Source organism: Rhincodon typus, chromosome 29, assembly GCF_021869965.1.
Source record: "Rhincodon typus isolate 14 chromosome 29, sRhiTyp1.1, whole genome shotgun sequence".
In the NCBI taxonomy this organism is placed as follows: domain Eukaryota; kingdom Metazoa; phylum Chordata; class Chondrichthyes; order Orectolobiformes; family Rhincodontidae; genus Rhincodon; species Rhincodon typus.
In genome coordinates, this window is record NC_063360.1 from 19,006,663 (window position 1) to 19,034,148 (window position 27,486).

At 39.0% G+C, this 27,486-nt stretch overlaps 1 protein-coding gene across 1 annotated transcript in view; it reads left to right on the top strand.

The window, feature by feature from the left end:
- The window catches only part of LOC109931109 (protein unc-13 homolog A), a 342,784-nt gene that overhangs the window by 128,360 nt on the left and 186,938 nt on the right, over nt 1-27,486 (top strand). Inside the window, exons 15-18 of the mRNA XM_048613913.1 lie at nt 9,945-9,950; nt 12,979-13,050; nt 16,363-16,582; nt 17,521-17,748. Coding sequence (XP_048469870.1) covers nt 9,945-9,950; nt 12,979-13,050; nt 16,363-16,582; nt 17,521-17,748 — 526 coding nt within the window. The remainder of the gene's footprint in view (nt 1-9,944; nt 9,951-12,978; nt 13,051-16,362; nt 16,583-17,520; nt 17,749-27,486) is intronic.

Sequence of the window (27,486 nt, forward strand, 5' to 3'; positions counted from 1 at the left end):
TAGAGCTGGATGAACACAGCAGGCCAAGCAGCATCAGAGGAGCAGGACGGCTTACGTTTCGGGCCTAGACCCTTCTTCAGACCCTTTTTCTGAAGAAGGGTCTAGGTCCGAAACGTCAGCCTTCCTGCTCCTCTGATGCTGCTTGGCCTGCTGTGTTCATCCAGCTCTACACCTTGCTATCTCAGATTCTCCAGCATCTGCAGTTCCTACTATCTCTTGCCAGTAAAAGATTTGTCGACTGATGCATTTACCGCAAAAAGGGCAGTGTAGTGTGCAGTGATATCTTTTGAGAGAAGCAAAATACTGCTCCACGTTTTGTTAAACTGAAATGCCTACATTATGATATGAGTCATGCAGAGGTTCTCAGATGCAATTTTATGTGGGCATTTGTGTTTTTTTTTAAATTATGTATTTCCCTTACTTCATATCTTTAACTATTTTTGTACTGCATTAACAGAAGAGAAAAATTCCACAGAATGGTTACAGTGTAGAAGGAGGACAACTGGCCTGACAAATTAATGGTAGATCTCTGGAGGAACAATGTAGCGAGTCCCACTCTTCACTCTTTCTATGTTGCCCAGCATTATTTTTCTTTACAGGTGGCTATTCAATTCCTTTCAAAAGCCACAATTAATTTCCATCACCACCCTTTCAGGTCCATCATATCTGTGCTGCCTGCCTGGATGAGCATTTCACTTTGTTCCACTCCCTTACTTTCTTCCCTAAACCCTGTACATTTTTCCTTTTCAGCTAACAGTCCAATTCCCTCTCAATTGAACCTGTCTCCATCATATTCTCAGGCACAGTATTCCAGATCTTAACCATTCACTACATGAAAAAGTTCATGTATCACCATTGCTGCTTCTGCCGCTTTCCTTAAATCTGTACTGTCTCCTTTTCAATCCTTCCAGCGGAAACAATTTTATCCTATCTATTCTGTCGCTGCCTCTCTTGATTTTGAATACTTTTACCAATCTCGTCTCAGCCTTTTTATTCTGCAAGAACAATTACAACTTCTCAATCTGTCTTTGAAGCTGAAGTTCTCATCTTTGGAGCCATTTTTGTAAATGCATTGTCTCCAAAGCCGTCTAATCTTTTCCTATACTGTGAAGCCCAGAACCGAATGCAGTTGAAGCCTAATGAGTGTTCTGTGCAGGTTTAACATAACCTCCTTGCTCATGAACTGTATGATTCTACTAATCAACTTTAGGATATTGTATTCTTTAGTGATCACTCTCTTAACTTGTTCTGTCACCTTCAATGACTTATGCATGTATATATCCAGCTCCCTCTGCTCCTGCACCACTTTTAGAATTGTACCATTATGTTATCTTCCTGTTTCCACCTTGACAAAATTAATCTCTTCACAATTCTCTGAATTAAATTTCATCTGCTACCTGGGCATCCATTTCACCAACTTATCTATCTCCTTTTGACATTTTGTCCAATCCTTCTCGTTGTTCAGAATGGTTCCATGTTTTGTTTTTCCATCAGCAATTTTTAAAATTTGCATGTACACCAAGATTTTGGTCATTAATATATTATCAGGAAAAGCAAGATTCCCAACACTGACAATGGAAAACTCCAGTACAAACCCTCCTCCAGTTCAAAAATGATCCATGAACCAATACCCTTTATTTCCTTGCCCTCAGCCAATTTCATGCCTATGTTGCTACATTCCATTTTACCCCTATTTTAGCTGTAATTTTCCTCACAGATTTGCCATGCAGCACTTCATCAAATGTATTTTGGAAATCCATGTACACCACAGCATCAGCATTTGCTGCATCAACACTAGCTGTTCAAAAATCTCAAGCAAGTTAGTTAAATAGGGTTTACGCTTAACTATTCCATGCATTTAGGTATTTCCTAATTAACCTGAATTTCCCAAAGTAACTATTAATTTTCTTCCAAATTAGTGTTTCTATAAGTTTTCATTGTAACCACTTAAGAGTGTTTTTGGTGCCCTGAGCCAGAATATTAACTACGGGGATTAAATATGAGAAACTTATCTCATAGAAATAACTCTTGAATTAATAGGAGTGATTGACAAACTTGAAGACAAAAGCTGGAACAACCTTAGACCAGTCATAAACTCAAAAGTCAACTGATTATCGTTGTCACCTACCTGCTATCATATAGTCTAATATGTTATCCAGAATGTGGAAAACATCCATTATTTTCAGTCATGAAGATGCTGGATTTTGAACCTCTGACTTCTATTGGTTAAAATATTATCTTAGCCACTGTAATTCAATAACATTTTGACAACAAATACTTGAGAGTATTCACAAATTGCATTTTATTGATGTTTAAACATAAGAAAATGTTGGTTTGGGAGGTGTGTTATCAATAACTCCTGTACCATCATCTTAAATGACTGTCCAGGAGATGAACCCAAATTAATTGATCTCAGTTTCTTTCCTTCAACAGCAGGTGTGTAAAGTCTATTATGCATTATCTGTATAGTTAAAGCCAATGTCAAAATATTGAGAGGCAGAGTTCAAAATCTGCACGCACACTGCTGGCTGCAGTGCAAACTGAGTGCATGTGCAGAATTGTTCCTGATACTGGTTGGTGAAAGGAGTTGGTGTTTTGGTGTCGATGCTGCCCTGGGCATTAGGTACACAGTCATCTGGATTTGTTGGGAGTTGGTGGAAGTACACTTGTAGTAATAGGTCATGCAATGTGCTCAGAGTTCACAAATGAGTTCATTATGCTTCAGGCTTTGGACGACATTCCACTCTTAGGCTGAACCTCTTTAGTTGTTTTGGAGATGGAATAACACTCCTTCCTTGACCATCTCTGCTATTTCCCATCATTTGCTTCTGCTTTTTACAAAGTTCTGTTGATACTCTTTTAGGCTGAATGGATTACCTTCCTTCTACCTTTAGAAGGCTTCTCACGTGAACATACATACAACATGGAAACAGACCCTCCATCCAACCAGTACCTGCAAACCATGTTCCCATACTGAACTAGTCCCACGTGCTTGAGCTTGGCCCATGCCCCTCCAATCTTACCGATTCATGAACTTATCCAAATGTCTTTTAAATATTGTAACTGTACCTGCATCCACCACTTCTTTTGGCAGTTCATTCCACACACAACCACTCTTGTGTGAAAAAGTTGCCCCTCATGTCCTTTTTAAATCTTTGCCCTCTCACCTTAAAAATATGCCCCTAATTTTAAACTCCCCCACTGTAGGGAAAAAGACCCTTGTCATTCACCTTATCTAAGCCCCTTATGTTTTTATAAACCTCAATAAGGTCACCCCTCAATCTCCTATGTTCCGCTGGAAAAAGTCCCAGCCTTTCCAGTCTATTTTTATATCTTAAACACTCCATTCCCGGCAACATCCTGGTAAATTTTTTCTGAGCCTTTTCTGGTTTAATAATATCCTCCTGGTAACAGGGTGACCGGAACTGCACACAGTACTCCAGAAGAGGCCTCTCCAACGTCCAATGTCCTTAACCTCAACATGACGTCTCAACTACTATACTCAAAGGCCCGAGTAACAAAATGCATTCTTAACCATCCTATCTACCTGCGACGCAAATTGCAATGAATTATGTACCGGAACCCCTAGGGCTCTCTATTCTACAATACTACCCAGGGCTCTACCACTAATTGTATCAGTGCTGTCCTTGTTTGTATTACCAAAATGCTATACCTCACATTTATCAATATTAAGCTCCATCTGCCACTTCTCAGCCATTTGCCCAATGGCAGAAGATACAGAAGCTCAAACACACACACCAGCAGGTCCAAGAACAGCTCTGCCCTGCCATTATTGGACTAACGAATGGACTGTCTAACTTCAAAGAATGTTGATCTTGTTTAGAGATAGTAGGAACTGCCGATGCTGGAGTCTGAGATAACAAGGTGTAGAGCTGGATGAACACAGTAGGCCAGGCAGCATCAGAGGAGCAGAAAAACTGATGTTTCGGGTCTGGACCCTTCTTCAGAAATGGGGGAGGGGAAGGGGACTCTGAAATAAATAGAGAGAGGGGGAGGCGATGATGGAAGGTGGATAGAGAAGCAGATAGGTGGAGAGAAGACAGACAGGTCAAGGAAGCGGGGCTGGATCCAGTAAAGGTGAGTGTAGGTAGGGAGTTGGGATGGGGGTTGGTCAGTTGAGGGAAGACGGACTGGTCAAGGAGGCAGGGATGAGGCTAGTAGGTAGGAAATGGGGTTAGGGGTTGGTCAGTGAGGTGGGAGGAGTGGATAGGTGCGAGAAAAGACGGACAGGTCAAGGAGGTGGGAACGAACTGGGCTGGTCTTGGGATGCGGTCGGGGTGGGGAGATTTTGAAGCTTGTGAAGTCCACATTGAGACCATTGGGCTGCAGGGTTCCCAAGCGAAATATGAGGTGCTGTTCCTGCAGCCTTCGGGTGGCATCGTTGTGGCACTGGAGGGGGACAAGGAGTGGGAGGGAAAGTTGAAGTGGTTCGCGACTGGGATGTGCAGTCGTTTGACACGAACAAGCGTAGGTGTTCCACAAAGCGGTTTCCAAGCTTCCGCTTGGTTTCCCCGATGTAGAGGAGGTGACAACGGGAACAGCGGATACAGTATACCATATTAGCAGATGTGCAGGTGAACATCTGTTTAATGTGGAAGGTTTCCTTGGGGCCTGGGATGGGAGTGAGGTGGGGAGGTGTAGGGGCAGTTCCTGCGGTTGCAGGGAAAAGTGCCAGGGGTGGTGGGGCTAGTGGGGAGTGTGGATTGGATGAGGGAGTCACGGAGAAAGCGGTCCCTCCGGAAGGCAGATAAGGTTGGGGAGGGAAAAGTGTCCTTGGTAGTGGGGTCAGATTGCAGGTGGTGGACGTGGCGGAGAATGATGCGTTGAATCCGGAGGTTGGTGAGGTGATACGTGAGGACGAGGTGGTCTTTGTTGTTATTGTGGGGAGGGGGTGTGAGGGATGAGTTACAGGAAATGCGAGAGATGCAGTCGAGGTCGTTTTCGCCCACTGTGGAGGGGAAATTGCGGTCCTCAAAAAACGAGGGATGTCCGGGAGTGGAATGCCTCATCTCGGGGGCAGATGCAGTGGGGGCCGAGGAATTGGGAATCTGGGATGGCATTCTCGCAGGAAGGTGGGTGAGAGGAGGTGTATTCTAGGTAGCAGTGGGAATCGGTAGGCTTGAAATAGATAGCAGTTTCCAGGTGGTTGCCAGAGATGGAAACAGAGAGGTCAAGGAAGGAGAGAGAGGTATCGGAGATGGTCCAGGTGAACTTAAGATCGGGGCGGAAGGTGTTAGTAAAGTGGCTGAACTGTTCGAGCTCCTCGTGGGAGCACGAGGCGGCACTGATACAGTCATCGAAAAAGGAGGAAGAGGTGGGGGATGGGGCCAGTGTAGCTGTGGAAGAGGGACTGTTCCACGTATCCTACAAAGAAGCAGGCATAGCTTGGGCCCATGCGGGTACCCATGGCCACCCCCTTTGTCTATAGGAAGTGGGAGGAGTTGAAGGAGAAGTTGTTAAGGGTAAGGACAAGTTCGGCTAAGCGGATAAGGGTGTCGGTGGAGGGGGACTGGTTGGGCCTGCGGGAGAGGAAGAAGCAGAGGCCTTTTAGGCCATCTGCATGGGGAATGCAGGTATATAGGGACTGGACGTCCATGGTGAAGATGAGGTGTTGAGGACCAGGGAATCGGAAGTTTTGGAGGAGGTGGAGGGCGTGAGTGGTGTCACAGACGTAGGTGGGGAGTTCCTGGACCCGGGAGGAGAAAATGGAGTCGAGATAAGTGGAGACAAATTCGGTTTATGTTGTTTATGTTTATGTTTATGTTGTTCTTGCATTGCCCATGTTCTGTGCAGTGTAATCTGTATGCCTTACTCTGTCCAGATTTTTTTTCCACCCTATGATCTGTAGGTCCTTGCTTACTATGACTTGCCCATAATGCTTGCAAACAAAGCTTTTCACTGTACTTAGGTACACGTGACAATAAATCAAATCAACTCAAATCAATTGATCAATCGATTGATCAAGATCCCTTTGTAGTCTTAGATAACCTTCACTATCCACCCTACCACCAATTTTGGTGTCATCTACAAACTTACTAACTATGCCTCCTATATTCTCATATTCTCACTTTCAGTCTAATATGCAGTGAACAGAGGTCTACAGCAAAAAGAAACACAATCTAGAGAAACTTTGTCACAAGCCTGGTTATTTTGTTATTGATAGAACCAGAATTGAAACTGAAGACTTTAAGCTATGATTGGCCTGCACAATGCTCCAGGCCTCTGGTGATTACAAAAATGACATATTCCCTATCCACAAACATTTCTGTTGTTAAGAGGGTAAATGCAAATCCCTAGCTGCATAATGCACAGTAATTATATGCTGAGGTAACTATCATGACCTTTTAGAAAAATCACCTGTTATATAAAGTAAACCCACCACAATGTGAGATCATGTGAAATATAAATGTCAAGTGCATGGAGGTAATTTAAATTATTACTTTGAATATGAACATTGTAAGTATACCATGTACCTACATTTGCTGGGCAAAATAGGTCTGCTTAGAGCATTGCTATATTTTTACTTTAGTTGTGCAGCATCATGTCTTATAGCACGAGATAATTTATGGTTGTTCTTTCATCAAAAAACTATCATGTTGCAACACTTTTTATAAAGTTTGTAGGACTCAAATCAAGCAGAACATGTTAGTAAATTTGAGAACTAAAAGAAGTTATTAAATAATGATCAATTTCAAAACTAAATTCAAAATCAAATTGATTTGACATTTTTGGAGACTTCAGTTATAACTATTTAAACTGTTTCACTGCATTTAAATTTGCAATGAATTAACAACCATAATAACTGCAAATAAATGCTGCAACGCTTTTAATGCAATGAGCTCCCAGTACAATGTACTATTAGGAGATATAGAGGAATGATTAGGTGATAGAAATTCGCTCATTGTTTTAATTGTCATTAACCACTTTGTTAACACACTGTAGAATGTTATGAGATTTTAAGTGAAAGTCTGCTGGTAACAATAAAAGTCATTCCTAGCCCTCTTTGTTACTGTATAGGAAGAAAAGGAAATTACAGGAATATACAGTCTTGAATGTTCTTAAAGCTGAAATTATGCATAAGTAAATATCCAAACATTGTGTTGTGGATTGATAAGCGGTACAGACAAACATGAAACGGAAGCAGAAGGTAGATTAATAATATAATAAACTGTTAGAACAGCTTGCCATCACCTCCAGGGCTACAATGGATGGGAGATAAATGCTGGCCCAGCATGTAGTGCCCACGTCTGGTGAATGAATTAAAAAACTGACATTTTCATGCACACATATGGCAAAGTATGTAAAATATTGATGAAAAATGCTGCATTTTATTGCCTAAACAATTTCAGTTGGCAGATTTGTTTTACCCCATTTAAAAAAAAATCAATTGCTTGTGATGTGATTGTTTCACTGAAATCTTGAACAAAAATTTGGTTTGGAAAGTATTAATTCTGAACAGTACTATAAAACTATTCAGAAGGTTGGCTCATGTTCATAAGGTATGCTTCTAGATCCATAAACTGAAAAAAACAATAGTGACTTGTCTGAAAGAGATTAAAACAGTTGATTGCAAGCGACTTGTTTGCTCTACAAAAGTTACTGAATAAGCCACTAAATTTTCCAGTGAATGTTAAATTAAGGTAGATATTTACAGTTTGTGATTGTCTCTTTCAAAAAAGGATTTAACTACAGAATCTATGCTTTAGCATTTATTCTTAATTGCAGTATATAAAATAACATTATGATAGTGATGAAACCATTTGCTCAAGTTCATTCACATGACTACGTTTGTGTATTTAGAAACGTTCATTGAGATTTATAAAGTGGCCATTATAATATCTCTTTTTAACATGATCTATAGACTATTGCTCCATATAGTTGCAAATCACCTGATTATTTTTAAAGAAAAATAATCTAAAATTCCCAATTGGCTTCAATGCCTGTTTGTGGTAATTTGAAGGCTGTTATTTCCAATGAATGAAAAAAAAATTGAACAAAAAAGTCTGAAAAAAATTGCTTAAATTATTTAGTAGGTAAGAGTAGAAACATACTTGTTACTCATAACAGTTGATAATTTATTTCTTACTTTGTCTTCCTTTAAATTAAAAATAATAAGATATGACTAGGTAAGCCTTGAGTAGACTAGTTTGATATAATGGTGCTAAATGCCTAGCTCCTATTTCTGTTGTTTCAAGACCACAGATGCCTTGTGTCAAACTTCATGAGCCATCCTATAAAACTTAAATTCTTACTGTAGCTTCTTCCGTGTGCTTCTCTTTAGATCACTCATGCATAATGTCTGGCTGAGGTGATTAATGTAGGTGCCATAAATTGTGATAATTGTGACTATGTCAGAATCATGGGCATTCTTGCATCTATAAATTAACAAACTGATAATTAACAATGCTAAGTAGTTAAAATGCAAATATTTCTTGAAAAATATTGATCAATTTGGTCATATTTTTACGATATCAAGGATGTAATTGATATTACACTTGCAAATTAAATAGTAACCGCCATATTGTTTTCTTATATTGCAACTTAAATAAGCCAATACACAGCAGCAACATTGAGACCTCATTTGTTTCTTTTTCCAGAAGTGAGGCTGAGGTTCTTTGCATTAGTCAGATTTTGCAAGATGGACTTCATTGATTCTATTGAAATTTTCAAATATGAATGAATTCGTGAATGGTGGGGTGGATTGCAAACAAAGATGCTGTGTATCTCAGAAACAGACCAGAGGATCATGGCTTTAGTTCCTGCATAATCAACTCTTGATTCCAACCAAGTCCTGATGAAAACGATCAAATATTTTTCCATGCAGTTTAGAGATAGAATCAGCAGAAAAATATCTCCGCCCCGTATTTGTGAATCCATTTGCAAAATTGTCCTAAAAACGTATAAAGAGCTAAATCAGGGTTTCATGGTGGATGCTGTTCCTCTCTTTTAGGAAATATTATACAGTATGAAGAATGTGTAAAAAAGAACATATAAATTTGTAAAAATTTATAACTCAATTTTAAATGACAAATGTATTGTAATATTAATTAATTTTGGGAAATATTTAATAAGATGTAGAAGCTGTTTAATTTTGAAGTTTAGTATATTGAAACTTGATTTAAGCCTGATTGTAAAGTATTAATTATTACGTACTACTTTTTATAAGTAAATAATATGACCAGGTTCTGGGAGCATTAGACAGGTGAGCCCTAGATAGCAAGCTAATGCAAAATGATTAAGCTTCTCTAGCATCTTTTCAATCAGATCCCAGTCCCATGTAATCTGACACCACTGATGGTGTCAAATACAACATAGCTATTAATCCTATATAAGCTTTAAAATTGTGTCATGATGTTGCAGTGCCTAGATATGCATGTGATAAGGGTTGGAGTAAGCTTCTTGATGTTATTTAATAACCGGACACATACTGTTTTAACTGAGAGGAAAACCTTTTTAATATGTTATTCTAATAATCAAATACTAATATGAACACAAACTCAGGGCTTCAACAGAAGTTTTCTAAATAGAGGTGTACATTAAAGAAAATATCATTTTGCAATTAATCTCAAATTCTGTCAGCAGAATAACATTGAATGGAAAATATATTTATAATCCAGCAGTAACTAAATTGCATAAATATTAGTCCTCTCCCATAAGGGAAATAATTGGAAATGTTTTTGATCTACCTGATTGATAATTGCCAATTTAAAGCAAAAGCATGCAAAATGTAAAACTTTAAATCATTATTTGAAAATAGCACACAGACCAGATTTGTAGTTCAGCAAATACACCAAACTTATCTTGTCAACAGTGTCCACGATGACTGACTTTGTGGTTTGTGTCCAATGTCAAGCCTTAGATGTTTTTAAACTCATGTATTAATGTTTTGTCATTTATTTCATCATGGCATTCACTTTGTGCAGGCTATGGTAAGTGCTTTATATGTGGTGTAATCCAGGTGTGATGCAGATCAATTAGTGATGAATAAACAATGAACCAAATAACACTGAATGAAACAAGGTCGTGTAATGTGTGGTATGAAGCCCACAGGCAATATTAATTTATTAATTCCTTAGCTTACCATAGAAATTCAAATTTGCAGCTACTGGGTACCTTAAATTTTCAAGTTAATAAACAAATGATTTGAATGCTAAATTTCAGAAGCACAATTTTTGATGGCAGTCTTTTATCCAAACCCAATTGTAACAAAATGCTCAAAGCGTCATGTTTTACAGCTGAACAAAGAAAGATTTTTATAAGGTTATTCAAGGATTTAGTGGACTTTTATGATTTTTTTTCATTGTTAACATGATTTTATTTGTTCAATTGTTGGATATGGTGAGCAGGTGGCATGACTGCATGCTTACAAAAAATGACATATTTGGCATTGCCTATTAAGACTAGTACCACACTTTAGGTCTGTCTAGTTTGTGTTATTTCGGTTCAGGATTCATGCACTCCTACTTTGAATTAGATCTTTCTTTCCCATGGTTTTGCTTTGTGGAGAAACATTCAAACCAACTCGAGCAGAGACAGTAACATAGCTTCATCAATGACCATGCCATTTTAGAAGTCATTGCCAGCTATGCAGTTTTGCATTTAAATGTTACTTGAATTTGAATTGAATACTGGTAAAATAATAATCTTTATTGTGACCCCAAAATCAATATTCACTGTGATAGGCCAAATAATGTTTAACATTTTTCTCCTGGGGTTTGCCCAATACCAAATCCTCACTTCATCCAATGTTTAATCAACAATACTATTTGGCTTTTCTAAGCACGTTCTTTCTAAAAGCTGTAAATCTGGAAAATGCATGCACACTAATTGAAATATTACTAATGTTCAAGCCCAAAGTTTTGCAGGAAGGAATGAATCATTGTGACTGAAGCACAAGCTATAGTAACACAGGTGGCTATCTAATTAGTAAAAGAAGAGTTTTCTGACTTGAGGCATTCTTAAAGTGATGCTAGTTATTTGAGATTTGTCTTCTTTTGGTAACTATTCTTCTGATTTTTTTTTCAGTATTAATAAATAGAAATTAAGGAGATAGCTGAAGAGATAGTGGAAGCATTAGTGGTGATATTTCAGGAATCACTGGAGTCAGGGAGGGCCTTAGAGGACTGGAAAATCACTAATGTAACCTCCTGTTTAAGAAGGGAGTAAAGCAAAACACAGGAAATTACAGGCCAATTAGCCTGACCTCTGTCATTGGTAACATCTTGGAGTCCATTGTGAAGGATGAGATTACTGAATACTTGGAAGTACATGGTAAAATAGGGCAAAGTGAGCACAGCTTCATCAAGGGGAGGTCATGTCTGACAAATCTGTTAGAACTCTTTGAGGAATCAACGAGCAGGTTAGACCAAGGAAAGCCAATGGATGTTATCTACCCGGACTTCAAGAAGGCCTTTGACAAGGTGCCACACAGGAGGCTGCTGAGTAAGATAAGGGCCCATGGTGTTAGAGGCAAGGTACTAGCATGGATAGAAGACTGGCTGTCTGGCAGAAAACAGAGAGTGGGGTTAAAAGGATCTTTCTCAAGATGGCAGACGGTGACAAGTGGTGTTCTGCAAGCATCAGTGTTGGGACCACAACTTTTCATTTTATACATTAATGATCTAGGTGAAGGAGCTGAGGGCATTCTGACTAAGTTTATAGATGATACAAAGATAGGTAGAGGGACAGGTAGTATTGACGATGCGGGGAGGACGCAGAAGAATTTGGACAGGTTAGGAGATTGGGCAGAGAAGTGGCAGTTGGAGTATAACGTTGGAATGTGTGGGGACATGCACTTTAGTAAGAAGAATACAGGCATGGACTGTTTTCTGAATAGGGAGAGAATTCAGAAGTCTAAAGTGCAAAGAGACTTGTAAGTTCTAGTCCAGGATTCTCTCAAGGTAAACTTGCAGGTTGAATCAGCAGTAAGGAAGGCAAGTGCAACTTTGGCATTTATTTTGAGAGGACTTGAATATAAAAGTAGAGATGTACTATTGAGGCTTTTTAAGGCTCTGGTCAGGCCACATTTGGAGTGTTGTGCGCAATTTTGGGCCCCATATCTCAGGAAAGGTGTACTGGCCCTGGAGTGGATTTGGAGGAGGTTCATGAGAATGGTCCCAGGAATGAAAAGCTTAACATATGAGGAACGTCTGAGAACTCTGGGTGTATGCTCGACGGAGTTTAGAAGGATGAGGGGGGATCTAATTGAAAATTACAGAAAACTGAATGGCCTGGACAGAGTGGATGTTGGGAAGATTGGTAGGAGAGACTAGGACCTGAGGGCATAGCCTTAGAGTAAAGGGAAGACCTTTTACAACAGAGATGAGGAGAAACGTCTTCAGCCAGCGAGTGGTGAATCTATGGACTTCACTGCCACTGAAGGCTGTGGAGGCCAGGTCATTGAGTATATTTAAGACTATATATAGATAGGTTCTTGATTATCAAGGGGATCAAGGGTTATGGGGAGAAAGCGGGAGAATGGGGTTGAGAAACTTATCAGCCATGATTGAATGGCTTAATTTCTGCTCCTATGTCTTATGGTCTTAAATTTATCCTTATGTTGAATACATCATGCACAAAATTCTGATAACATCAAACCTTTGCCTTTAGTATTTCATCTAATATCTTGTAGATAGTCATCGTACTATAGGATATCTAGTCTCACTTTTTAAAATCAGCTGAAAGCAGTTTATTTTTGCATATTAATTATGAATGTGCAGTACTTGCATTGAATTATTTATGAACCAAAATTCTTACATAGGTTAAGGTTTTCTTTTTTGCTGGCCATAGGGTTCTATTATGGTTGTTGAATAAGTAATGTTACTTCCTTCTTGGGCACTGGTCTCCCTGCAATATTTTGCTGCATATGTCATCTAATAAAATAAAACACACTTTCGTGGGGAAAAAAGAGTTTGCTATGTCTTCTAATGTGTAGGTAATTTATGTCTTTCTTTATAGTCTTTGGTGCAATCCAGAAAAGCTGGCATTACTTCTGCACTTGCAACTCGTACTCTTAATGATGAAGAACTGGTAAGATGATTTTCTGTATGACTCTGTTACAAACATTAACTCTTTTAAAATATTTAATTTTTGAATTATCTGTTGAACTTCCCCATAATGTAAAAATAGTTACAGATCAGTTTATTTTTCTGGTGGAAAGGAAGGATCCACTTCTGAAAAGAAAGAAATAAGAATGTGACTAAACCCAAATTTATATTGGCAGAGCTATTAACTCCAAAACAGTTTGGTTTAATTTGAGAGGGAGATTAAAAAATTACAACTCTCAGATACCTCCTCCTACCTTCCACTGGGACCATGGCACATCAGGCCATTGAATCCAATATGGTAACTGATCTCATTTCATCCGGTGATCTCCCTCCCTCTTCTCCTTCCAAGCTAATAGTCCCCCAACCCCGCACAGCTCATTTCTACCTCCTGCCAAAAATCCATAAACAGCACTGTCCGGGCAGACCCATTGTTTCAGCCTGCTCCTGCCCCACAGAACTTATCTCTTCCTACCTTGACTCAGTCTTCTCCCCCCGATCCAAGCCATTCCCACGTGCGTCCGTGATTCCTCTGACGCCTTACCCCGGTTTCAAAACTTCCAGTTTACCAGTTCCAGCCACCTCCTCTTTACAATGGATGTGCAATCCCTTTACACGTACATTCCCCACCAGGAGGTTCTTAGGGCCCTCCGTTTCTTCCTGGAGCAAAGACCTGAACCATCCCCACCCACCACCACCCTCCTCCGCTTGGTTGAGCTTGTCCTCACCCTCAACAACTTCTCTTTCAACTCCTTTCATTTTCTTCAGGCAAGAGGGGTTGCCATGGGTACCCGCATGGACCCTAGTTATGTCTGTCTCTTCGTGGGGTATGTGGAACATTCCTTGTTCCAGTCCTATTCTGGCCCCCACCCACAACTCTTTCTCCAATACATATCATCGGTGCTGCTTCCCTCTCTCATCCGGAATTGGAAAACTTCATCAATTTTGCCTCCAATTTCCACCCTGCCCTCACTTTCACCTGGTCTATCTCTGACTCCTCCCTTCCCTTCCTCAACATTTCTGTTTCCATTTCTGGGGATAGACTGGCCACTAATATCCACTACAAACCCACAGATTCCCACAGCTACCTGACTATACATCCTCACTACCCCACGTCCTGTAAAGACTCCATCCCATTTTCTCAGTTCCTCCGTCTTTGTCGCATATGGTCAGATGAGGCCAACTTCGACAAGGGACCCTCCGAAATGTCCACCTTCTTCCTCAACCGAGGATTCCCCAGCTCCGTTGTCGACAAGGCCGTCAACCAGGTCCGACCCATCTCTCGTACTTCCGCCCTCACCCCTTCTCTTCCCTCCCGCAACAGTGATAGGGTTCCCCTTATCCTCAGCTACCATCCCACCAGCATCCATATCCAGAAGATCATCAGGCGCCATTTCTGCCACCTCCAGCAAGATGCCACCACCAGACACATATTCCTTTCCCCTCCCTTGTCCACCTTCCGCAGGGACCGTTCCCTCCGGGACACCCTGGTCCACACTTCCTTCACCCCCAACACCTCCCCACAGCCCTACGGCACCTTCCCCTGTAACCAGCGAAGGTGCAACACCTGCCCATTTACCTCCTCCGTCCCCGGTATCCAAGGACCCAAACATACCTTCCAGGTGAAGCAACACTTCACCTGCACTTCCTAGAATCTAGTCTACTGTATTTGCTGCTCACAATGTGGTCTCTACATTGGGGAAACAAAGTGTAGACTTGGCAGAACATCCTCATTCTGCTCACAAAAAAGACTCTGAACTACCCGTTGCCTGCCACTTTAACGCACCACCCTGCTCCCTGGCCAACATCTGTGTCTCTGGCTTGCTGCAGTGTTCCAGCGAAGCCCAATGCAAGCTGGAGGAACTACACCTCATTTTCCGAATAAAAACCGAAAGTACTGTGGATGCTGTAAATCAGGATCAAAAACAAAGTTGCTGGAAAAGCTCAGCAGGTCTGGCAGCATCTATGAAGGAGAAAACAGAGTTAACGTTTCGGGTCTGGTGACCCGTCCTCAGACACCTCATTTTCCGCTTGAAGATCCTACAGCCCTTTGGACTCAATATTGAGTTCAATAATTTTAGGGCTTAAACTCCCCCATGTCCCAGCCCCCTACCCCACACATCAGACCTTGTTACCACATAGCCTGCCATTACACCGGTTATTAGTCACTAACAGTCCCTATTAACAACTATTCACCCTCCCAGCCTGATCGTTAGCAACTCCTTTGTCTGTCCAACTGTCTTTCTCTCTCTGGGAAAAAAAATAAGTTCAGAGCAAGGGTCACTCGACCTGAAACGTTAACACTGCTTTTTCCTTCACAGATGCTGCCAGACCTGCTGAGCTTTTCCAGCAACTTTGTTTTTGTTCGTTAAAATATTACATCCTCATGACTTTGTTATCACTAGACTTGACTGTTCCAGCTTTAAACTTCCTTCTCCTGTGCCCATCCAAAAGACTGCTGCCTGTATTGTACTTACCAAATCTTGTTCACTCAGCTTCCCTCTCCTCACTGATCTATATTGACAGCTGGTCTAGCAAGGTACTAATTTCAAAGTTTACCTACTGTGTTTGTATTCCTCCATTGCTTTGACCCTCTTTATTTCTGTAAACCTTTCCCGTCTTACAATGCTCTGAGATCTCTGCAGTCTTTTAATCCTTGTGTATCCTCAATTTTAATTGCTGTAAAATTGGCTCTGCTTCAGCTGCCTGTGCTTTAAGCTTTAGAATTCCATCTGTCTCTCTGCTTTTCTCCTTTTAAGGTATAATGTAACTGATGCTTTAACTCTGATTTAGCCCTGAGAGAAAGGAATCCATTCCTTTTTTTAAAAAGGAACATTTGGTTGTGGTTATTTATTACACCACTTTAAGCTTTCACCATATATATATATACACCACTGAGTCGAACTCTTTTGAAGATTTTGAAGGTTTTTAAATTTCATTGACAATCTCAAGAAATATGGTAATTTTATACAATGGCGGTGATCTCCAGTCCCACAATATAAATATATTCAATTTTATATCACTGAAGTGTAAGCGCCTGACTGTTGTGAGATGCAAGTTGTGCTTCATTTGTTAGGAAGCTAATTTAGTAGGATCAGGTCACTCGCTGCAGTAGCTTAAAATCTGTTTGAACCTGATGTGAAGGACTAGCTACAGTGCAAAGGAGAAGAATTGGCAGGGATTTTTTTCTTAGAAAGCTATCTTTTTCTTTAACCTTATGCAATAGAGGAAAGGTGTTTGATCTAATCCTTCATACAGAAAAATAACATGTGGCTAATGAAAGATTTCCGTTTGTTAGAAAAACCATGTTTACAAGAAGACCTTGCAAGCCTTAATCTACCCTATTTCTTGCACAACACCACACAATTTTGAAGTGTGGACAGCAACTACTCCCACATATTGCTATGAATGCGAAGGCTTGTTGTGGGGAATTGCGCGCCAGGGAATGCGTTGCACTGAATGTGGGGTCAAATGTCATGAAAAGTGCCAAGATCTTCTCAATGCAGATTGCTTGCAGCGTAAGTCATATGCATGAATTTTCTTTTTGGTTTTGGAGCTTTTTAAATGTGTTGTTAAATGATTAATGTCCTATAGATATTTGATGTGACCATTTTAATTATTTCATCTACAGTACCATTTTTACAAGCATGTTCTTACTCCAAATACATTGAGTTTTAAACTGTTTATGGGGTACCCAGATCTTTCTAGGCAAAATCGTTGAACTGAAAAATATTCAAATCCAATGCAATGCAATGATAAGCAGAATGCAGCATTTCCTTAAATTGGATGACTGTTTTCTCCTCTCTAGAGGTAAAGCGCACAGCCCTTTTGGACAGTCTACTAAAAAAACAGAACTTCATGGCTAAAAAACAAATGATGATCACTGGACACAAACTGCAGTGCCATTGGATGAGAAAAATAGACCGTGCATTCAATTACTCTGACGTGCCACTCTAGTTGTTTTGTTTAAAGCTGAATGAGTGTTGTCTGCATGAACATTGGTGTATTTTTCAGCATGTTTAAACCTGGCACTTCAGAATGAACAATGTAAGTACGTTGGTGTTTAGGGTAACAAATCTATTTTACAAACCTAAACAGCTGAAAATACCACAAAGAAGATGTTAGTATTTGTTTTAATTGGATCATGAATTCAAAGACTCTGACTCTGTTTTGGTATACTACTCTGCTAAGTTACTAGCAAAATGTCTTTACTTTAATGTGGTATTCCTCTCCATTTATCACGTGTGTCATTGATATGTCCTCATAAATAAAGCCCACATTAATAAAAAGGTATCCAATCCTTGTTAAACATTAAGCTTGCACAAATTTTTAAAGGCATTTGAACCTATATATGTGTTTGACCTATATATGTTAGTGAACAGCTGTTCCAACATTCCACCATATTTAAAGGATTGTTAGGTTTCATCAATTAACACCACTGCTAACTTGATTTCAGGTGCTGCTGAAAAGAGTTCAAAACACGGAGCAGAAGATCGAACACAAAATATTATCATGGTTCTAAAAGATCGAATGAAAATCAGAGAAAGAAATAAGCCAGAAATCTTCGAGCTCATCCAGGAGGTATTTGGACTTCCAAAATCAGTGCACGCACAACAGATGAAGGCAATTAAACAAAGTGTACTGGATGGTACATCGAAGTGGTCAGCAAAAATCAACATCACGGGTAGGTGCTGTGAAATTTGTTAAAGAAAACGAAATGACCATGTTTATCCTTCTATGCGAATTATAGATGCAGATTGTGATTCTTTGTGTGATATTCTTTTCCTTTGGAGTTGGGAATTGAGGTTTAGGTCATTTCCAAATGTTGTTTTTCCGACTCCTGAAAATGAGCCAATTCACATGAAAATTTTGTGTTTCAGCGTCATAGGCAGGCTTGAATCATGGTGTCTGTTCCCTGAAGCAGGCCTGTGGCAGGAATATAGGCTGGCAGATTCTAAGGCCAGTATGTTAGATGGCCTGTGTTCATTTTCTGGCACATTGGTCCAGTTCTCTGTATAATTATTGGATCCCTAAACCTCCGTGACACATTTGTGTACCCTTAATAGCCCTTCCATTTCCCTATGTATCCTCTATTTATTCTCCATTTATCCTCCATGCACCTATGTATGCAGCATGCCCACTTATTTAATATCCACTATATACAAAATCCATGAAATGGTCAGCAAAATTAAAAAATACTCCATACAATAGTGTCTTTTGAAGTTGCTTGACCACATGTCCTACCATCTGCTCCTTTATTCAAATCCTTGGTAGAATTCAGTTGAAGATTGGTATTTGTTCAATCTTTTTTCAGAAGTTTAACAGAACTCTGGACTTAACAGCATCCTGTGATATTTACATTGGTTTAGAGATGCTCCATTTAAATTAGATTCTCAGTACTGTTGAATGCACATGTGTACTCTACCACTGGATGAAGTACTTGAAACATGTAAACACTTAAACAATGTTGGCTAATTTAATGGTCTCTAATCCTTTAAAGTCCTACAATCATGTATTGCATTGAATACTTAAATCATCATCCAAGTAATAGCTGTACACAAGTTTAATACTGAAGGTATTGGAATTTCAGTAAAAGTTCAGTGACCTCACTGGAGTTGTCAATGTAAAAATTATTATTATCTGCTCAAACTCCAGCCTCAATTCCATAAAGGTCATAGTTTACTGGTGTTTTTAAATCAAAAGATGGAATAAGAATTTATTTACACGATCCAAAATGTGAACACAATGAAACATTCACTCAATTGCACAAACACACACAAGGAGAGATGAGTTCTGGAGACAGTGCTTGCACTTTAGCTTAACAGAATAACAAGGAACAAATCTTTTGACTTCAAAATGAAAATATTGCATGCAAGAAGAGTTTCTCTCCTCGTTCAATGAAGATCACTAGGTTGGAAATTTCAGCGTTTTCATATGAAATTGTGGCTGATATTTCTGTGGACCAGAAATATAGTCTTGCTGATGAAAACAAATTAGTCCCTCATCTGAATTGACTGTTTATGCACAAATTCCAAAAGATCATCAACCGACTAGACTCCACATTGGATCAATCTCAATAGATTGTCCATATTCCAAGCTGCCTTCTTTTTTCTAGAAATATTTCCATACCTCTCATATTTTCATGGACATAAAATCAAAGATTGGCATCCCCCCATTATCTGTGTCCTGCTTGACATCCTTAAAAGTACAAAAAAACTAACATTCAAGTATTTCTGAAAAAAGACTATCAGTGTTCACTTGCCAACCAGTTGGCACACTTCTCTCATGTAGTATAAATGTTGGTGTTCCCCTTGAATTTCTATCCTTGCAAAATGTCCTGATGAGTGCAAGGCGAAAAGCTTTGAGAAAATGTGATTTTTTTTTCAGCAATACTCAAGTTCTGTGGTACCAAATAATATTTTGATAAAAGTAGTGGTTTTCATTCAATCCACTTTGAGATGTCAGTTTGCAATAGGAGTTGACTGGACATAGGTTTCTTGTTCTCTTCTCATCTGTCAATTTTAATTTCTCTTTGTCTTTGGTCTTCCTCCTTGTGTATCAAACCATCAAGAATCACCACTTATTAAGCTTCACTAACAAAATATCCTGTGTATGTTCAGAGACAGCCTTAGTTTTAATGGAGTTAGTGTGTGAACAGTGAACAATCCAAGTCAGTCTTGGATTGGCTTGGAGTGTCTGCTCAATTCCTGACTATTTGCTTTCCAAGTAATGGCCATCTTAGTGACATCAATTACTTCTGTGTTCATTTGCCTTCTTAAATACTTACAGCATCTTCATGTGAACGTTTTGTGTTTCATGCACAAGAATACCCAGATCCCTCTGTGTGCTGCACGTTTTTTGGAATCTCTCTCCATATCCATAGTAATCTGCCTACAACTTACCAAAGTGCATGGTCTCTCACTTGCCTACATTTAAACTCAATTTGAGAAGTTTTTCTCAAACAAAATTTTTGTCCACTCTCTCAACCTATCTGTATCCACTTGCAGATTCTTCATGTCCTCATTACATGTCCTTCCACCTAATTTTGTATCATCAGCAAATTTGGATACGTTATGCTCTTCCCCTTTTTCAAATCATTAATATAGATAGAAAATAATTGAGACATTAGGCTTGATCCTTTTGGCATTCCATTAGTTTTGTCTTTTCAACCTGAAGAAGATCCATTAATCCAGATTCTCTGACTTCTGTGTATTAATCAATTGTCAATCCATAATAATGTGTATCCCCAATTCAATTAGCTCCTATCTTGTGCAATTACCTTTTATGCGGCACCTTATTGAATGCCTTCTGAAAATCCCAATGCACTACAATTACTATTTGCCCTTAATCAACTTTGCTTTTATATCAAATTTGTGTTCCCCATTATCAATTCCCCAGTCACATCTCCTTTAAAAGCTTTTGCTATTTGTTTTTGTGTTTCTTGTCAATTTATTCTCATAACTTATTCTCATAATCAATTTTCTTCCTTTTAATAGCTTTTTATTCTTTCAATGTTGTTTTCTAAAAGCATTTCCCAATCCTATTCCCTACAAATAGTTTTTGCCACATTATATGTCTTGGTTTTTGATTAGATATTCTCCTTGACTGCCTTTGTTAGGCATAGGTGATTCATCCTTCTCGTAGAGTCCTTCATTTTGACTGGAATAAACTTTTGCTGAGTATTATGAAAAGAAACTGCTTAAGTGTCTGCTCCCCTTGGTCTATTTACTCAGCCTGTTTAGACCAATCTTTCTTCATGCCTCTGTGATTGCCCTTATTCAAGCTGAAGACACTGGTTTGAGACCCAAACGGCTCTAGCCATTGGAGGCTCCTCAACAATGAGATCACTGATTAATCCTACCTTATAACACATTACTCGATCTAAAAAAGCTTGTTCCTGAGTATTGTGGATAAGTTACTGCTCTAAGAAGCAATCACTGACACACTCTATAAATACTTCGTTCGTGTTACCCTTGCTAGTCTGATTATCTATTCAATGCGCAGATTAAAATTATCCAGGATAGTGCCCTTCTTACACACCACCTTCATTTCCTACTTTTATACTTTGTCCTACAGTAAGGCAAATCTTCAGGGACCTATAGATAGCTCCCACCCGTGACTTCTTTTTGTTGCTATACCCTATTTCCCCACAAACTGATTCCACATCACAATCTATTGCAAATGTCACTACTCACAATGCATTGATACCACACCTCAAAGCTATCTCACCTCTTCTTCCTTTCTGCTAATTTTTCTGGACTGTAAATACTCTTGAATCTTGAGTTCCCAGGTTTAGTCACCCTGCAACCATGTCTCTGTGATAGCTATCAACTCATGTTTGCTTGTTTCTATTTGTGTCATCAACTCCTCTCTATCTTTTTCCAAATACTGAATGCATTCAGATAAAGAGCCTTGAGATGTGATATTTTACCATTATTACTTACTTTAGTTCTAATTTCTGCTGCACTCTTCTACTTATGTTTTCTGCCACTCTCTGTTGCACTTTGATTGGTATTTGCCTCTCTACTACTCTGTGCCTTTGATCAGTATACGCTTTGCCACAACTCAGCATGTTTCAAATGAAACTTGCCCCAGTGGAACAGCCCTGCCTTTCCCCATGTTTGTTCCCATGAATTGGAACCCATTTCTCCCACTCCAAACTTATTTACTGTACAGTAATATGCACATGTCTGAGGTAGTATTCCTGAGATTATGACTTTTGTGGCTCTGCCTTCTAATTTACCTTTGAACTGCTCATGATCCTTCAGCAGAACCTTTTCCCTAGTCTTACCCATGTTTTTGTTATCTCCATGGACCATAACAACTGACCATTTCCCTCCCATTCAAAGTTCCTTTTCAGCCAGTATAGGTGACCTTACCCTTGGCACCAGATAGGCAACACAGCCTTTGGACTCTCATCGTTGTTGACAACAACATCTATTCCCTAGACTGTGCTGTCGTCTGTTATTATTGCATTTCTCTTATCAACCCCACAAGTGATACCCTCCTGTCCCTGACCACAGATCAAATCTGATGTAATTAATCTTCTGAAACAATGTCTGTAACCTGCCCCGTCCCAGATGTGTTGCCCAAAGCACAGACTCCAGTTCATCAACTGAGCCGAATTTCCTCACTTGCTGCACATAAGTCATTGTTGATTGCATTAACGTTCACCACCTCCCACAAACTACAGTTGCAACACATTGCTATCAGCCACTGCTATTCTATTTATTTAATTAATTTGGAAATTTAAATGTTTTAAAAGTGAATTTCCTAACTATACTCCTTAACTGTAATAACGTCACCCTTCTCCACTCAAAAGAGAAATGGAAGAAATGCAATAAATACCAACCAATCATCTACTCAATTTTTCATTTTTTGCTGGACAAATAAAATTGTAAAACATATTTCCACAAGCTTAGTTTTCCTGGTAAGGCAACAAATTCAAGATTTCACTTCATCGTATGTGACTATTTGAGTAACGCAAGAACTTCAGACCCAGGATGAATATTGTTATCATATTTGTTACTGGACATTATTTATTTATTTAGCAAATGCATATCCCTGAAGTCAATCCAATTACCACCTTATTTGCTGAGTTTAAGGTGATTAGCCCGTCACCTAGTCTGTAGAGAGAACACTCCTTATTAATGTGCAGCATTGCTTTTGTTTCTCCATAAGTGCATAAATGTTTTGTGCTAAGGCCCCTGTGATGAGCTATGGCTGTACAGAAACCCTGGCTTGTCCTTAACCTTTTTAGCAAGGAACACTTTTCTTGTGGTAGTGCAAAGCCCACCACTGATAGGTGGGGTTTCTCACATGAAACTTCTCAATGACTTCCCATGTTTCCATTCCTTGATTCAAAGAATGTCTGTTGATAGACCCTGTGGAGGAAGTTTGTTCTATATGGGACACTGAAATAGAAAGTGGACAGAGGTGGTTTGAACCAGCCATTGGCCGATGTTTGGTGGGGTGGTTGATGTTTACCAAGGCAGGAGGCCAGAGAGGTAGGTTCCAATTATAACATGCATTTTGCATATAATTGAGTTCCTGAACAATTGAAATCTGTTGTAATATGCTGCTGAACATCATCCCAAAGCTGATTGGAAGCTTGCTAAAGAATATTTTACATGGCAAGTGCTAGCTCAACACTGATGTTTACTTTAGATCAAATTGATCACTGAGCTACACTGCTGACACTGTACTATACTGTGCTTGAGCAAACCAAAACTGGTCTTGAACTCAAGTGATGTTGACATTATTGAGTCAAATTAGTGGCTTCAAACTTGGTTGCATTCTAGATTCTGAAGTGTTGTGAAATGAGAAGAAAGTTGAATTGAGTCATGAACTTTCATGTACATGGGCCAACAATTCAATACAGACATGACTAATGTGTTTGGCCAGCTGCTACAAAAGTACTGGCAGTCTGTATACATTATGTTGAAACAGTTCCATCGTAGTATTTACAATAAATGTGACATTTCAACTTCAATTAATTGGCCGATTCCATAATCGTAAGTCAATAGAACAATTTAAGAAACATAAGACATACTATTGTTTATTTAATAATTTAGGATTTGTTGAATTCTGAATCTTTTCATGGCTATAATCTCTGCTGAGAGTTGACAATATTAAAACTACATCATGCATATATTATTCTTAGATCGAACGAAGTTTAAAAGAGGTAGTTTCAAAATAGATACAATTTACATTATTACAGTACAAATAAAAATCTGTCATAGAGTCACTGAAACAGACCCTTTGGTCCAACTTATCAATGCTGACCAGATATTCTAAATTAATTTAGTCCTGTTTGTCAGCATTTGGCCCATATCCCTCTCAACCCTTCCAATTTATATACCCATCTAGATGCCTTTTAAATGTTGTAATTGTACCAGTCTCCACCACCATCTCTGGCAGCTCATTTCATGCATGCACCACCCTCTGTGGAAAAAAAGTTGCCCTTTAGGTCTCTTCTAACTATTTTGTCTCTCACCTTAAACCTATACCCTCAAGTTTTGGGCTCATCCACCCTGAGGAAAAGACCTTGACTATTCACCCTATCCGTGCCCCTCATGATATTATAAACTTCTATAAGGTCACCCCTCAGCCTCCGATGCTCCAAGGATATTAGCCCCAGTCTGTTCAGCATCTCCCTATAGCTCAAACCCTCCAACCCTGACAGCATCTTTGTAAATCTTTTCTGAATCCTTTCAAGTTTCACAACATCTTTCCTGTAGCAGCGAGACCAGAATTGAATGCAATATTCCAAAAGTAGCCTAACCAATGTCCTGTACAGCTGGAACATGACCTCCCAAGTCCTAGACCCAGTGCACTGACCAATAAAGGCAAGCGTACCAAACACTGCCTTCACCACTGTCTACCTGGGACTCCACTTTCAAGGAACTATGAACCTGCACCCCAAGGTCTCTTTGTTTGGCAACACTCGCCACGACCTTAGCATTAAGTGTATAAGTCCTGCCCTGATTTGCCCCACCAAAATGGAACACCTCACATTTATCTAAATTAAACTCCATCTGCCACTGGTCAGCCCATTTGCCCATCTCATTAAGGTTCCGTTGTACTCTGAGGTAACCTTATTCACTGGCTGTTACACCACCAATTTTGGTGTCATCTGCAAACCTTCTAACCATGGCTGCTATATTCACATCCAAATCATTTATATAAATGATGAAAAGCAGTGGACCCAGCACTAATCCTTTCTTCAAAGAGCTAAATAAATAAAAGGATAATAACTTAAAATAAATGTTATGTTAGACAACATTAAAATATATGGTGCCTAGTATAAATTCAGTTTAAAAATTTTATACCACATTCATGGTCAGCACATATTTGGTGTGATCTCCTCCTCCTTGAAGTCAGTTGTTTGTAAAGCTAATCTATTGTATACATCATCCATTGTATTGGTAGGATATTGTGGGAAAGTATGAAATGCAGCCAGAAGTCCAGGTTTTGATCAATTGTGCTCAATAACAATGAGTTGAATGCTCATTCTACAACCCACATTGGCAACAATGAGTTCAGTAAAGTGTAACCTGATGAATTTGAGGGAAGGCAGCAATAATAACATCACTTACATGAGTTTGAATCCCAACATGACAGATGGTGAAAATTGATTTCAGTAACAATAATCCCAACCATGTAACCATTACTGATTGTGTTTCTTTAAAAATGAAAATCTAGTTGATTAATGCCCTTTAGGAAAGGAAATCTCATCCTTACCTGGTCTGGCCTTCATGTGACTTCAGACCCACAGAAATGTGTTGATTCTTAACTACCCTCTGAAATGGTAAGCCACTCAGTTGTATCAAAACTGTGGCAAAGTCTAATGACCAGGATAAAATTGAACTGACTACTCAGGATTAACTTAGGCACTGGAAATAGGAAACCTAGCCTGGCAGACCCTGCAATGTCCGCCTTAGCAGCTTATGGGCGCTATGACAAAATCAGAAACCTTCAAGCAAACAATAATCTCTTGCTAATTAGAATATACCTACAGAATGATATGAAACCTGGTTTTCAAGGTGCTCTGGACATCAGCAAGATTTTGTGGAAAATTTAACAACATTCCTTGAATTTTTTTTCAAATTGCATTGTGGTTATGGACTGTCCTGCTTACTTACCTGAGGCTCTCTTCTTGATCCAGCCATCTAATTCCCAGGAGGGCAATATAAAAATAGGATTCTATTAACTATGAATGGACACAGTAGATGCTGAGTTCTTTGGCTATAATATTGCTGCTGGAATAAAATCCTATTAATAAAACAACGATGGATGGACATTGTCAATATGATTTTTTCAAAAATATATATAATGAAATATTCTGATTAAGGAAAACCTGTCAATAAAACTAATTAGTAAATTTGATGGAAAACAGGATTATGTGTTGTGTGCTCACTAGCCAAAAAATAAAGTCAGAAGCAAATGTGACAAGGCCTAAAATTCTATATTAATCATCTTTGGAAAAAGAACTGACGAGAAGCTGAGAGCAGTATTAGCAATATGTGGGATGGAATTATGTACAGTTGACTAACTGCTTTTCCAGTGTGTGGGAGTTCTCGAGTTAATTTAAATGAATCTTGGAAGATTGTCTGATTGCTGATAGATATCTCTGTTTAGAGAAATGCATGGGGACTGACCAGTTCTAAGAGGTTATCGCCTTACTCTGTGCATATGCTTCTCATCTTCAGCTACTGTAGGTATAAAATAGAAGATAGAATACTATTATTAAGAAAATAACAATATTCCTGAGATGGTTGATGTGTGCCTTAAGGAACTGGTGGAGCACTGATGTGCAAATTTTTGTTTGCAGCAGTGAAGAATGTATAGCTTGCATATTACATAGAGAAAGGGATGTGTTTTTTGTGACATATATCAATAAAAAATACTTTTTCGGTACACAAACAGGAATTTACTATTAGGTGTGATTACGGAAACATTTCTTTAAGCAGTTGAAAGAAACATGTTTCATATATTAAAATGATACATTTGAAACACATATTGTAAGAAGGATTAGTTGTATGTTCGTAAGGATAAATTTGGAATAATTTAAATGTTAAGAATACAGTAAGAATAAATTAGACATTTAAAAGCTAGGATAGAAGTAATTATATATTGAAGATCATATTAAAATGCATGCACTTTAAAAATTAAAATAAAATTAGGATTAATATAAAGTCCACCATTTGCTCCATCATTCATTAAGACCAGAGCTGAATGGATTATTCCATATTCCCACTCAGCCCTGATAACATCTCACCCTCTGTTTATCAGGAACCTGTATACCTCTGCTTAAAAATACTCAAAGACTGCTTTCGCTATCTTTAAAAGAACAGGATTCCAAATATTCATGACTCTCTCAGAAATGAATTTCTCTTAAATTCTGTTTTAAATGGGTGACCTTTTTTAAAAAATAGTGACCTAGTTCTAGATTCTCTTGAGAGGAAACTTCCTTTCCACATCCAGCCCCACAAAATACTTCTGGGTCTTTTTTCTTTCAATCACTGCTTCATACTTTTCTAAACTCCAGCAGACACAAACCTACAGCTGTCTAACCTTTCTCATAAGAGAATGCATCCATCTCAGCCATGAGTTTGATAAAACTTCACTGAATTGCTTCCAATGCATTTACATTCCTCTTTAGAAAAAGAGGACCAGAACTGCACACAATACTGCAGGTGTGGGCTCATAAATGCCCTGCATAACTGAAGCAAAACCTCCCCTCTTTTGTGTTCAATTTGCCTCACAATAAACAATAACATTCTATTAGCTGAGATAGTAGGAACTGCAGATGCGGGGGAATCTGAGATAACAAGGTGTAGAGCTGGATGAACACAGCAGGCCAAGCAGCATCATAGGAGCAGGAAGGCTGACGTTTCGGGCCTAGATCCTTCATCAGAAG